We start from the raw sequence: 14,102 nt of genomic DNA, 5'->3' as shown, positions 1-14,102 counted from the left end.
GGAACTGAATTAACAGCAGCACAGAGGTTAGTTCCCTGTCTGTTAAAGGGGCAGTTCCCCTGAAACACAGACGATCCTCCTGTTGTCCTGAGTCCCTGCTGCTCACTCAAAACTTTGGCACAACACTCATGATTATCAGGCACTTTCCTCCCGGAGGAATTTCTGTTCCAGGAACCATTTAGCAGAAAAGCCCCCTTTGCTGTGTGTCGACTCCACAAAAACCAAGACAGGTTCAGGAACCTTTAGAGAGACTCAATCAGCTTCTCCACTTCTCCTATTCATCTTCTGTGTTCCTTTAAGGCAGGGTGTTAAACTCCAGTCCACCATGGCTGCGATCCAGCCAGGTTTTCTGTCCTCCCAGGAGGAAAACGGCTTTCACCAAGGCAAGTGGGACCCCAGGTGAAAGTTCTGGTGGATCACAGCTCTGGTGGACTCGAGTTCAACACTCCGACTTAAAGGTAATGTTTGTGGGTCTTCACACCGATGCTAGAACATTAAAATGAGAGTCTTTCTGAGCTCCCTTTGGGCCACAGGCTGGGTGCTTGTCGCAGGGCTAGCATGTAGCGCTAACGGATTTGTACTTGGAGAAACCTTTTTGAATGCTCAAACCACTTAGAGCGCCATCTGTTCTCGTCCTCTTCTTTCTGACCTCTAGATGTCACCAAATCATGTACACCACGAACGGCCGCGCTGTGCGCACGGATACAGCGCTAACATGATAGGCAGCTGAAAATGCTGGAAAAGGTGATGAAATCCAGAGTCACTCACTGGGATCCTGGTGATGAAACTTCAGGCTTACGTCAGAAATACACTTCTGGGGCACAGACAGGGAGTGTGTGTGTGTGTGTGTGTGTGTGTGTGTAATATGTTTATTTACAGAAAGGTTAACACCAAAGTGAAGCTGCACGAACCGATCGGGTCCAATTTTTGGCTGCAGCAGGAACACGTTCTGTTCAACGTGTTCCTGCTGATCAGAACCACATTTCTGGCCGTGTTTCTGTCCACTGTGCACATCCTCTGTACGTTCAGCAGATCTGTGGAGCCCAGCCTCGTTGGAGTCTCAGTGGGTTAAAGGTGAAGTCTGACGTCGGAGAATTTACAGAAAACTGAAAGTTTCCAGCTTCTTGTGAAATGAGATAATAGAGAAAATCCACCCACAGGATGAAGTCTGCATCCTGAAGCTGGACAACTGCTGAACCCGCTGCAGACACGGAGGGAAGCGCGTCATTACTGCTGCGGTTGTCGCACACTTGGCCTCATTCTGGTCACCAACGATACCCATAAGGGGTTACGAGCCCATGCAGGGGATGTGGGGGGGGGCGGCGATGCACGCGGGCCCACCAACCATCTCCACAAACGCCCACGCTCCCGATACCCTGCGTATCTATGTGAGGAATGTGAGGAATGCGGCAGTGAATGGTGGGAAAGGGGGAGGGGGGTGAATGAAAGTTTTTTCCATCTACAGAATCAGAAAAGTTTGTGGGGGGGTGGAAAAAACGACACGAATGGCCCTGAAAAGATCCGATGATTCAAAGGTCCCCCCCCCCCCCTCGGTCTATTTTTAGGGATCAAACGCTCCGTTTTAGACTGGTCACATTAGGCAGGAATTCAGCAGATCGCCGCATCGACAACACGCAGAGCGTGAAATCAGAGCGGACGCCGCCGGGCCGGGCCGGCGCTCCCTGTGGAATTCCTTCAGGATGTGGGAGTCTGGGAGCTTGGATCTGTCCAGGGGCCCCAAACCAATACAACACCACCTTATTCTGTCCTCCGGACTGGGGAAATGTCTGGGTCTGAACTGTCTAGAGCAGCTCTAAGCTCCTCCCACCAGCAGCAGCAGGTGACACACCTGAAAAACCGACCCCGAGCGGTGAGATCAACCGATCACCGAGGCCATTGGGCGTAAAATCAGCAGAAAGGATGTCAAAAGGTGAAAAGGTCATTTATTTTATGTCTTTATCAGAAAGTTTTGCCCATCTTGAGTCGGCCGACAGGAATTATTTATTCAAGAATGTGGTGGTTTAAGCCCAGAACGCCGCCATCAAGCCCGGTTCTCTAGGTTCAGTTTGGCAGAACATAGTCGGGGTCAGAGGTCACGGCTTTAGGCTGATGAAGTACAAGTGCAGCTTTTCAATAATCAGAGCAACAGTTCAAGAAAAACAGTGTAGTTTTGAAGCTAAACAGGTGCCTGCCCCCCCCACACACCCCCACGCCTGCTGAATTCTTGTCATTCTTTAACCACTCAAATCAACATGTTCCAACATGATCCAACAAGCCCAAACGAATCCTCAGATCAGCAAAACTTTCACTGCTGCTTTAATCATTATACACGTTACTTTTTCCGTTGACCTTTTGGCTCGGGGGGTCAGAACAGATCGCAGGTACCTGGATTTGGTCGTAGTCCGAGACCAGAGTGTCTGTCCTCAGGTTAGCGTAGGTGTTCTCCTTTGGCAACTCCAACTGCTGAGAAAATATTAATGATTCACGTGAATTAAGGCTGATCAGGAACGTTCAGGTGTTTTCCGGACTAAAAGTCTCTTCTGTGTGGAAAAACAGATGTCATGTCTGAAACAACCACAAGACGGCGCCACTCATCAAGTCCATGCTGCTTCTGAGCCGCTGGAGAAATGAGTCCGAACCAGCGATACGTTATAGATTGTTACAGAAAAAGGGAAGTAAAGTTCCCCTCATTCTCCAGATTTAGCTCAACGATCTGCTTTCGGCTAACTCGCTAACTTTACTTGAGCCTTGTCACATTCGTTCCACGAAGCCAGACGTTCAGACGCATGATTCAGGCACGACGCAGGCGATATTCTAACCACGCGTCTGTACAGGTAAGGCGAAGACGCCCTGACTAGAGGTCAGGAGGTCAGCGCGTGAATATGCAGCGTGTTTACGTTTGCTGCAGGGCTCAGAGTCGCTCCGAAAAGTTAGTCACCATTGGCGTTAGTCAGACTTCCAGATTTCCTTCTCCACAGAATATGAAGGAAGTCTGCGAGACGAGACATGTGCCAGAACCTGACGTCAAAACATCCCAAAGTTTCTTACCTGTAGCCTCACGGAGAGTCTGAGGGGGAGGAGGAGAGACTCGTCAAGAACGGAGCTTAAATAAATCCCATAAAGAAAGCAGAGAACGTTCTGGAGCGGCTGGAGGAGCCAAAGCTCACCGTCGGTATTTGTACACGTTCACAGTGACCATCAGGACGTGGAGCAGGAGCAGAAGGCCAAAGAGAACGTAGGGAACCCCCGAAGGAAGGCCGCTGCCTGAGAGACATGAAGCAAACCCCAGAGTGAACATCCCATGTCAAATACAGAGAAAACATCCTTTGCATTCTTTACCTGTGGTCACACCGGCCGGCAGAGGAACCGGCCTGGATCTCTGAGAGCCGATCTTGTTTGCGGCTTTGCACAGAAACTCGTCGCTTCCGAACGGGGAGGCGGTTAGAATCAGCAGCGCCCCTTCGCCCTGCAGGGTCAGCTGTGGCAAGGCGAGACGATAGACGCGGTCAGACAGTCGCCCTCGTTTTTACCCCTAGATTGTCACTGATCTGCCATCTGGACTAGCTAAAGCTAGGTAGCTAACTGGACCCAGGACGAACTAGATATGTAGCTAAGAGCAGGTGACAGCTTGTCTCACCTGTCCTCCGTCTCTGGTCCTGTACCAGCTGTAGACGCTCACCGGTGGGTTTGCGTCACTCAAACAAACCAAAGCCAAGGTTTGGTCCTTGGATCCCGTCCTGTGCACGAGGGCCTCCGTGAACCTGGGAGCGTCTGTGGGATAACAGTCATTCAACACAGATGATTCCTGAGCCGCGCCCTAAAATTCCTGTTGTGCCGTCTGTAGCCACAATGGGATGATGTGTCACCATGGCAACCCCATCAAAGCGATCTTCATCCGATCCAGGTCCCAATGCTCAAAACGGCATGATCAAAAATGTTTGAGTTGAGTCTTACACTGGACGTCCAGGACCTGGGTAGAGGCCGACGGCCCCAAGGTGGAGCCGTTCTGCAGGGGGTAGGAGGCGGAGCAGGTGATGCTTCGGTTGTGATGGTTGGCTGAGGCGATGAAGGTCAGCGTGGAGGTCAAGGTCAACAGTTCATCCTCGTTCTGGTTGATCAGAGAGACACAAACAGCTAAAAAGTAAAACAGTGCAACACAAATGAAAGACAGGTTATTATCTGAGGAGCGTCACCTGATGGAGGTGGCTCTGCTTGCTGATGAAGTCCCCCGGGGGGAGCCAGGTGATGGAAGGGGGCAGGTCAGGGCAGGGCACCGGGACAGAGCACTCCAGCATCACCCGCTCCCCCTCCTGAAACAGCCTCATGGGGTTCAGCTGGGGGGGAGGCGGGTCTGCGGTGGAAGGGGGGGGAGGTGTTAAAACACATGCAAAAGAGTGTGTGTGTGTTGTTGTTTGTGTATGTCTGTGCATGTGTGTGTGCGTGTCAGCACCCTTCTGCCATCTAGTGGCATCTTAGACCCTCAATTTACATTTAGATGACAAAATTCAAACTTTATACGTCTCAACGTCTACAAGTGCGTCTGGAATGTTTGACCGAACCTACTGGGGCTGAAGGGGGGGTGGGGGAGGTGGAGGGGGGGGCTGTGTGTCAAAATGTTTCAGATAAAAGTTCCCATTAATGTCAATATTTGAATAAAAACACAGCTCTCTGATTTGGATGGTAGATTGTTAATAAGGAGGCCCGGGATGGGGGGGCGCAGGGCTGCTTTTGTACCTCTTTGAAGACGAATGCGGGTAGCGTTGATGTACGTGAACTTCAAAATCTTTGAACAATCCAGCCTAAAGAAGAACATGTGGGACTCCTCCTCAGGCAGCCTGGAGAACACAGTGGTGCAGCTCTGGTTCCTCACGTCTCCGGTTATCTCGCCCTGAAACAGCAGATCTCATGACCCCGGTGACCTCGCCGTGCGATCGCTCGGGGTTTCGCTACCTGTGGGAGGGCGACGCCAGGGCCGATGACCAAGGGGCCGCCGATGGCTCTGGCCCTCCAGATGCCACCATTGGAGCAGCTCAGCAGGTCTGGGTTCATTTGCTCGGGGACGCTGAAGCGACACGGGACCATCACACAGGAACCGTAGAAGCCCAGGACGGCGTCGGGCAGCTCCAGGTTCCAGATTCCGTTAGAGACACCAGCTACACACATGAAACGATCGACACCCCCACAACACCCCACCCCCGCACACCTTCTCCTTTTAACTGTTAAAGGAAACAAGATCAAACTTCCTCCCCAAATTTGCAAAATAGGAAATCCTGACCTTGCTGAAGAGACATCAGCAGAGAAATTAGCCACAGGCCGACACCCATCAGAGCTGAGGCGAAGACTTTATGGAAGAAAGAAAGAAAGAAAGAAAGAAAGAAAGAAAGAAAGAAAGAAAGAAAGAAAGAAAGAAAGAAAGAAAGAAAGACAGACAGACAGACAGACACAGACAGACAGACAGACAGACAGACAGACAAGGCAGATTCGCAGGCATGTTAGCATGTTCTGTTACACTTTTATACTTTTTTATTATAAATTTAGCCACATTAAGCGCTGCAGCAACATTAATCTTAAATAAAACGAATGTGTGTAATTTTAATGATTCCCAAGTTCTAGCTGACGCTAATTCGACAGCAATCTCTTACCTGTCAGGAGATTCTGAGCAGCTCAGACTTTGTGTAGTCAAAGAGGAATTAAAGGTGCAACAAGGAACTAAAAATGTCCAAGATGTGCTGAAATCCTCATTGGTTATTCTTGGCTACCATGTTAACAGTAGCAGCATGCTAGCATCCACGGAGGGGGACCCGCATCCAAATGTCTGCAAATATTTTAATGCTAAATCTTGTGTCGTCTGTATTTGTTTCCTCACTGATCAAAATGTATTAATTTATCTGTCAACACTTTTTGTTTGCTTTTAAAGTTAAAAAGTAACCAAGAAAATAAACAAAATGATGCTGGATTTGTTGTTTTATTATTTAATGAAGGATCATCAGCATCTTGTCTGATTTAACTCACTGAATCTGCTAGTTTCCACTGAACATGTGTACTTCTGTTTTTATATCGTCCATATTCAGAATTCCCTCTCTGCAGCTGTTCACGCTCATCGAACGTGCACATCTTTCCGCCAGAGGGCAGAGTTGAGCTAGAAAACATTCACCCGCACCAAACAGCTGTTTATGATAACAATTTAACTTTAACTTTGAACATCAGAACCAAATGAGATTAACTGCTTTAAAATGATCTTTTTGTGTAAAACATTCTTTTTAGATAAGGTGAGTAAGGGGGCCTCCACCGGGCAGCTGAAAACAGACTTTGGAACCTGTTGCTAATAATTGACCTGGAAGCTAACGTGTGGCTGCTAACTACCAGGACTACATGGTGGAAAATCAAGTTTGTCCATTTAAATTGTCCACCTGTCCCTGCAAAAAGGACACAAGCCGATGCAGCAAAATCAACACAAACAGAGGTCAGAGGTCAGAGGTCGGCGGGTTAAAGCAAACAAGGTGGAATGATGTTAAGGGACCTGAAGCCTGAAGGAATTCTTCCTTGATGCGACAATAAAGACATTTATTGCTTTATTCTAGTTAGACGCGAAAGTGATTTGTGTGCTTTTCTTTCAAAATCCCGTCAGTTGAATGTCCCTGAACGCATCGTGACGCCTCTCGTTGCTGCCAAATCCAGGGGGCGGGGTCTAACCCTGAGAGCACACCTTTAACCTGGCGAATCACCCTCATCAGCACATCTGCAGAACATCTCCCCGCACTTCTGCACACCCACACAAAGCTTTCTATTGCGGGGGTGATGTTTCTTACACACGAAGTGACTTTGTAGACATTTAAATTTGTGGTGAAGATCAATATTTTCACTTTCTGATGATCCGATGATATTTAAGACAAACCAACAGCAGCTGCTGCAGCTGCAGCGCCGTTTCCTGTTGGCTGCAGCAGCCCAACAGTCCTGACAGCCAACCAACATCGAAGAGGAAGGAAAAAAGTTCGTGCAGGGCGAGGCTTATGTCGGTCGGTTCCTGTCTGCGGATCGGCTCCCGGCCAGACCCCGGACGAACCTCCGCAACTGTCACTGTCGGCGACTCCATGTTGAAGTTTTCGGGTCCGGACTGTCAGAACTGCGCGCACTGCTAGCCCACGGACAAGCTTCTACTAAAGCACGCACGCTTTTCACGCACGCACGGCTGCGAGCTGTCGCCTGATTTGCACCGACGCGGGTTATTCCAGGTTAGGTCCTGGCGGCGTGTCCCCCCCGCTTCAGTCCGGCCGAACGGAGCTCGACCCTGGCTGCAGCATAGGAGGAATGCGCGGGCACCGGGGCCCCCAGTGACCGGAGGACTCCTGCTCCGCCCGGCTGATGCGGTAAGAGCCATTTTTGTGGCGTTCTGACAGCAGCCTGAGCTCTGACAGCCTCCCAGAAAACTGCGTGTTTGACAGCGGAGCGCCCGGGTGGAGGTCCGCTCCCGAGCTCATGTTCCACGGTTCCGTGTGGACGCGGTTCTCTTGTTCACGTTCTCTAGTTTGCGTTTGCGCTCCGGGCGGTTGCTGCTCGGACCGGCGAAGCCGAATTAAAGTCTGCCCCCAGACACCGGGACTCGGGCCGAGATTTTTATTCTTTGGAGTTTTATTTGATATAAATTGTTTTCAGTCTTAAAGCGGCGAGTGTTTGACGGGAGGTTCTGTCAGTACTGGGAGAAAACGAGCATCATTTTTATGAGACTGGGGGGGTTCCTGGGCTCTGCATTTCTCCAGTTGCCTGGGGCATCTTAGCAGCGTGTGGTAACTGATCTGGACCCAGACGCTCCTGCGGCCTGGAATCCGGTTCAGAAATGCGTTTTAAGGCGGATTCTTGGCGTTGCTCTGATTTGGTCCAGGCTCAACGGCTCTGACCCGCTCCATCAACAGCTCGTTTTAAGGACTCCGCGTGTTCACTTTGTCGTGATTTCTAAACTTTGAGCAGCTGTTGCTGAACAGTCCTTCACTCCTGAGCAGAAAGTCAAAGTTGCCCGGCTCACCTGCACGACAGGTGACAGGATGGAAGGATGCGTTCAGGGCCGTTAGTAATTTCCGCGAACCACGTTACAACACAGCAACGTCACACTGCGAGTGTTTTATTGATTTACATTTCTTCAAGAATTTGTAATATATGTTAAACGTCCGTTTGCCCATGTCTGAATTAGATCAACCTAAATTGGATAAACCTAAATCTCAAGGTGTACCCTAAATCTAAATGTTCAACAAAAATGTCAATTTTAAACCTAAATCTTAATGTTAAATCTAAATCTCTTGGGTTGTGTATACAAATTTATACTGCTGGTGACAGGAAGTACGAAACTTGCACTTTGTTTACAGAATTAATGAACTCAACCCAATATATTGGGAGCAATGAATATTTTTAATTTACTATCATCACCATCTGAAATCTTTCTTGTTATTTTCTATGTTCAGTGATCGCTTTCACTTTTTCCCATCACACTTTTCTGGGTGGCATCATGCTTCAGCCGCGTCTATGAAGGTAGTGTCATAGCAACTCTGACAGCGCTTTCCATTGGTCGAACAATCAGCATTCTTGTAGCAACAGCGACAGTGTCTCATTCCTCAGTGAGAAGTTCCTTCCAGACAAGTAGAGTAGCAACAATCAGAACTGCCCCAACTCAACAGTCCTTGGTTAAACGCCCGGCCTGCGGCTGGGCTTCTGCATGATAATGGGGGGTTGTCAGCTCTATTTTGTTTTCAATGTCTCTCAGTTGACTCATTGTCTCAAAATTGATTTTTTTTTAACTTCCTTTTGAACTTCTTTCAGCATCTTGTGACAATATTGCACCGTTTTGTAGTTCAATTTTATTTTCGAGTTCCTTGAATTTCATTTCAAGGCGTTTGGCTTCCATTTCAAGCTCCTTGATGCAGTTCATCCTGTGTACATTAGCCTCTTCCAGATGCTTTGCTACATCTGCAGTATGTTGCTGGATGATACGCTTTGCACTCTGGAGAGAGATGAAGTCTTGCTAAATCAACCACTATTGGACTGTGTATCCATTTCGCTATTTGTTTTCTCAGTGCTCTCTCTGGCTTTGTCAGTTACAGATTTCATCAATTTCTGGAATCCTTTAGAGACACAGCTACAGATCTTTTTATGTAGAGGTTTCTTTGGCTTTTTCAGTTTTTGCTCAAGAGAGCTCTGTCTTTTTTCAAGATTCTCATTAATTGACAGCCGCTTAATCTCTTCTTCCAGATGTTCTTTTGATTGCAAAGATATTCCGCTGTCTTCGTTGTCCCAAAATTCATTCATTCTTGCATGCATTTCGTCCAGCCTCTTGGCCGTTTGAAAGTCAAAGTCATCTATGACCTGTTGGAAAAATTTTCTGTTGTTTTCTAATCTGGCCTTGAGTTCCCGTTCCATACTGAAATTATTGTCAGTTCTTCTGAGGTTCACTGTTTCATTGGATCTTTTTTCATATAAAATTCTTCCAAACCAAGATGAAATTTCAAAATCGAATTGTTGAGCGTTATGGTTTTTAGTATTGTAATTAATGGTTAATGTGCATATTAATGTAATATTACTTGCACTCATTAAACCTTAGACTAATTGCTTTTGGGGTGTAGTCTTTTATGTTTGACCTCTGACAAAGAGGTTATGCGACAGCATGCGTTTGTTCTCAAAAGACCCTCAAAAATCTTTAAAGTTTTTCATGAAGCTTTCAGAAAATGTTGATAATGCACAACGGAAGATACCATTAAATTGTTCTGGATTCCAGAGGGACTTTCACCTTTGATCATCCAATTATCAAAGGATCCACATATCAAATCCAAGGGGCTTTGGTCACAAAACAACCTAATATGTTATGTAATTTTTTAAATGTTATTACTGCCTACATTTTCGACACACATACGCATGCAGACTCCTCACTCACTCACTGACACACAGTCACACATTTCCAGGGAACAACCACTTTAACAGGAAGCGCCCTTGAGCAGGACCAGGATCATACTGGGGGAATCCTCCTGTTAAAGGCAGGCTGGGCAAAGTTAAGATTCCCAGCAAAAAAACCTGTGAAGGAGTCTAGAGTACAGGTCTCCTTAATATCAGGACAGCCCAACTATAAGAAAAGATGACTGAGCCTCCAACCCCTGGAAACTTTTTGACTTGCGGGCTACAATTGATTCTAAAATTTGACATAAGGTCCAGACCAGGAGCATTTAGATGGAGTATAAAAAAATAAGTGTATAATACACGTACAACCCGATTTATTAGCTTCAGCATTTAAGACTGCGTCTTTCAAATGTGCAAAATACTGGGGAAGAAAATGGAAACAGAATAAAATAACAAACACACTGATTGGAAATCACACCAGTTTTTGAAAAATTTCAATTGAAGGTGCAAAGTTAAGAAAATCAACATCCATTAAAAAAAATATAAATGGAATGACTTTCAATAATCCAAAAATAATTACTCAATGAAATAATCAAGCTTAATAATTTCTAATTGTGTTGAACTCTACAAAATGATGAACGGATTGCCCTGACTTAAAGCTCCTAATGAAAAGATTGTATCGCTGCTGTGTTTAAATGGGCAAATTACTTATAATTAAAAGACACACTTACACACTTTGGATTTGCTTTTTTCCAAAACACAATAGAGAAACTCACAAATTTCAGTGCGAACAGTGTTGTTGGTCTCCTATTTTTGCCAGTCCATCAATGTCTGGAGTTAGTTTTGTTATGGCAATTCTCAGGATAGATCTGAGGTGTTGGTCCATTAACTGGGATCTGCGATGGGCTTTGTTGGATGTTCATGATGCTGAATGTCTGCTCACACACGTAGGTCGAGCCAAACAATGGCAGCATCTTCTGTGCTAGCCTGCCTAGGTTTGAAAACGTAGCTACAGACTGAAGATCGATCAGTTCTAGTTGCAGCTCCTGCAGTGCTGTTTCAGGGTCTTGTGACAGTGGACAGGAAACCAGCTGAAGTGACTTGTCAATTTTTTCAAAATCAGAGCATTGATGGCAGAATTCTCTTTGCAGGTCGTCCAGTGATTTTTCCATATTTCTCTGCATTTCTGGTGACCTCTTTCTGCATGGATAGTATGGGGAAATGAGCAAAACACTTGTTTGACATTTGTCTGGAGAATAAAATCAGCTTGGATTTAAAGGCTCTCACATTGGTGTACATGTTGTGTACAAAGGGATCTTTCCCCTGTAGCTTCATGTTCAGTTAATTCATGTAACAAAATATGTCCACAGCAAATGCAAAGTCACAAAGTGAAAAAATATTTTGTTGTCCAATCTTTGTTAAAAACTCGGCACTCACTGGCCACTTTCCTTTTCTTTGGTCCACTCATTTTTACAGAAGGGCTCAAATGGCAAGTAAAAAGGAGAGTGACCCTAAGTGCCAACAAGGGTCAATGTGTGAAGAGTGCTCATCTATTGGGGAAAAGCTAAAATAAACGAGTTGGGTTTTTTCTTTTTCCTTTTTAAAAAATTATTTGGACAAGTTCGGTGGGCCAGATTAATAAGCCTGAAGGGCTTTATATGGCCCGCGGGCCGTAGTTTGCCCATGTCTGAATTAGATCAACCTAAATTGGATAAACCTAAATCTCAAGGTGTACTCTAAATCTAAATGTTAAACAAAAATGTCAATTTTAAACCTAAATCTTAATGTTAAATCTAAATCTCTTGGGTTGTGTATACAAATTTATACTGCTGGTGACAGGAAGTACGAAACTTGCACTTTGTTTACAGAATGAATGAACACAACCCAATACATTGGGAGCAATGAATATTTTTAATTTACTATCATAACCATCTGAAATCTCTCTTGTTCTTTTCGATATTCTGTGATCGCCTTTACTTTTTCCCATCACACTTTTCTGGGTGGCATCATGCTTCAGCCGCGTCTATGAAGGTAGTGTCATAGCAACTCTGACAGCACTTTCCATTGGTCGAACAATCAGCATTCTTGTAGCAACAGCGACAGTGTCTCATTCCTTAGTGAGGAGTTCCTTCCAGACAAGTAGAGTAGCAACAATCAGAACTGCCCCAACTCGACAGTCCTTGGTTAAACGCCCGGCCTGCGGCTGGGCTTCTGCATGATAATGGGGGGGTTGTTTTATTTAAATTTTATTTTCGAGTTTCTTAAATTCCATGTCAAGGTGTTTGGCTTCCATTTCAAGCTCCTTGATGCAGTTCATCCTGTGTATATTAGCCTCTTCCAGATGCTTCGCTACAGCTGCAGTATGTTGCTGGATGATACGCTTTGCACTCTGAAGAGAGATGAAGTCTTCTCCACCCTCTCTGTTTGTTGCACTATTCATTGGGATGGGTGTTAAGGGGGATCCTTCTGGAGGCCATTTTAGCAAAACCTTTGAAACCTCTGGATCATTCTGTGTTTCAGAGATCTTGCTAAAGTAACCACTATTGGACTGTGTATCCATTTCACTATTTGTTTTCTCAATGATCTCTCTGGGTTTGTCAGTTACAGATGTCATCAATTTCTGGAATCCTTTAGAGACACAGCTAAAGATCTTTTTATGTAGAGGTTTCTGTGGCTTTTTCAGTTTTTGCTCAAGAGAGCTCTGTCTTTTTTCAAGATTCTCATTAATTGACAGCCGCTTAATCTCTTCTTCCAGATGTTCTTTTGATTGCAAAGATATTCCGCTGTCTTTGTTGTCCCAAAATTCATTCATTCTTGCACGCAATTCGTCCAGCCTCTTGGCCGTTTGAAAATCAAAGTCATCTATGACCTGTTGGAAAAATTTTCTGTTGTCTTCTAATCTGGCCTGGAGTTCCCTTTCCATACTGAAATTATTGTCAGTTCTTTTGAGGTTCACTGTTTCATTGGACCTTTTTTCACATAAAATTCTTCCAAACCAAGATGAAATTCCAAAAATCCGATTGCTGAGCGTTATGGTTTTTAGTATTGTAATTAATGGTTAATGTGCATATTAATGTAATATTACTTGCACTCATTAAACCTTAGACTAATTGCTTTTGGGGTGTAGTCTTTTATGTTTGACCTCTGACAAAGAGGTTATGCGACAGCATGCGTTTGTTCTCAAAAAACCCTCAAAAATCTTTAAAGTTTTTCATGAAGCTTTCAGAAAATGTTGATAATGCACAATGGAAGATACCATTTAATTGCTCTGGATTCCAGAGGAACTTTCACCTTTGATCATCCAATTATCAAAGGATCCACATATCAAATCCAAGGGGCTTTGGTCACAAAACAACCTAATATGTTATGTAATTTTTTTTTAATGTTATTACTGCCTACATTTTCGACACACATACACATGCAGACTACTCACTCACTCACTCACACACAGACACACACACATTTCCAGGGAACAACCACTTTAACAGGAAGTGCCCTTGAGCAGGACCAGGATCATACTGGGGGAATCCTCCTGTTAAAGGCAGGCTGGGCAAAGTTAAGATGCCCAGCAAAAAAACCCTGTGAAAGAGTCTAGAGTACAGGTCTCCTTAATATCAGGACAGCCCAACTATAAGAAAAGATGACTGAGCCTCCAACCCCTTGAAACTTTTTGACAATTGGCTACAATTGATTCTAAAATCTGACATAAGGTCCGTTAACTGGGATCTGCGATGGGCTTTGTTGGATGTTCATGATGCTGAATGTCTGCTCACACACGTAGGTCGAGCCAAACAATGGCAGCATCTTCTGTGCTAGCCTGCCTAGGTTTGGAAACGTAGCTACAGACTGAAGATCGATCAGTTCTAGTTGCAGCTCCTGCAGTGCTGTTTCAGGGTCTTGTGACAGTGGACAGGAAACCAGTTGAAGTGACTTGTCAATTTTTTCAGAATCAGAGCATCAATGGCAGAATTCTCTTTGTAGGTCGTCCAGTGATTTTCCATATTTCTCTGCATTTCTGGTGACCTCTTTCTGCATGGATAGTATGGGGAAATGAGCAAAACACTTGTTTGACATTTGTCTGGAGAATAAAATCAGCTTGGATTTAAAGGCTCTCACATTGGTGTACATGTTGAGCACAAAGGGATCTTTCCCCTGTAGCTTGACGTTCAGTTAATTCATGTATGAAAATATGTCCACAGCAAATGCAAAGTCACAAAGTGAAAAAA

General features: G+C 45.3%; 2 protein-coding genes across 5 annotated transcripts in view; one reads left to right on the top strand and one right to left on the bottom strand.

Annotated features, from left to right (window-relative positions):
* Positions 1-1,923: 1,923 nt before the first annotated feature.
* Positions 1,924-6,417, bottom strand: LOC101077497 (sialoadhesin-like). Of its 3 annotated transcripts, none has more exons than XM_029844871.1 (12): positions 5,643-6,417; positions 5,276-5,341; positions 4,951-5,153; positions 4,735-4,888; positions 4,194-4,351; positions 3,955-4,108; positions 3,638-3,771; positions 3,340-3,478; positions 3,168-3,264; positions 3,049-3,067; positions 2,386-2,460; positions 1,924-2,106 (listed from the first exon to the last, which is right to left on the bottom strand). In XM_029844871.1, exons 2-12 carry the CDS (start codon positions 5,322-5,324, stop codon positions 2,062-2,064), a joined length of 1,227 nt encoding a protein of 408 aa, XP_029700731.1. In that variant the 5' UTR covers positions 5,325-5,341; positions 5,643-6,417; the 3' UTR covers positions 1,924-2,061. The 3 variants fall into 3 exon arrangements, with proteins under 3 accessions (XP_029700731.1, XP_029700730.1, XP_029700732.1); XM_029844870.1 differs by having other exon boundaries at positions 2,386-2,463; positions 5,643-6,410; XM_029844872.1 differs by having other exon boundaries at positions 2,386-2,463; positions 4,951-5,062; positions 5,643-6,406.
* A 356-nt stretch (positions 6,418-6,773) lies between these two features.
* Positions 6,774-14,102, top strand: part of thrb (thyroid hormone receptor beta) — a 56,654-nt gene continuing 49,325 nt past the window's right edge. For both annotated transcript variants that reach the window (XM_029844867.1, XM_029844866.1), the window contains exon 1: positions 6,774-7,367. The gene's annotated coding sequence lies outside the window, so the exon portion shown is untranslated. The remainder of the gene's footprint in view (positions 7,368-14,102) is intronic.

This window comes from Takifugu rubripes, chromosome 12 (assembly GCF_901000725.2).
Source record: "Takifugu rubripes chromosome 12, fTakRub1.2, whole genome shotgun sequence".
NCBI lineage: Eukaryota > Metazoa > Chordata > Actinopteri > Tetraodontiformes > Tetraodontidae > Takifugu > Takifugu rubripes.
This window is presented reverse-complemented; position numbering and strand designations above follow the sequence as displayed.

What these genes read in the sequence shown, in the direction of transcription:
- LOC101077497 (XM_029844870.1), bottom strand. Translation starts at nt 5,324, where the DNA reads ATGGGTGTCGGCCTGTGGCTAATTTCTCTGCTGATGTCTCTTCAGCAA. An exon ending in CCGCATTCGTCTTCAAAGAG is followed by an intron (nt 4,352 to 4,734) that starts GTACAAAAGCAG and finishes CTTCCACCGCAG; the next exon opens with ACCCGCCTCCCCCCCAGCTG. An exon ending in CGGACTACGACCAAATCCAG is followed by an intron (nt 2,107 to 2,385) that starts GTACCTGCGATC and finishes GTACTTCATCAG; the next exon opens with CCTAAAGCCGTGACCTCTGA.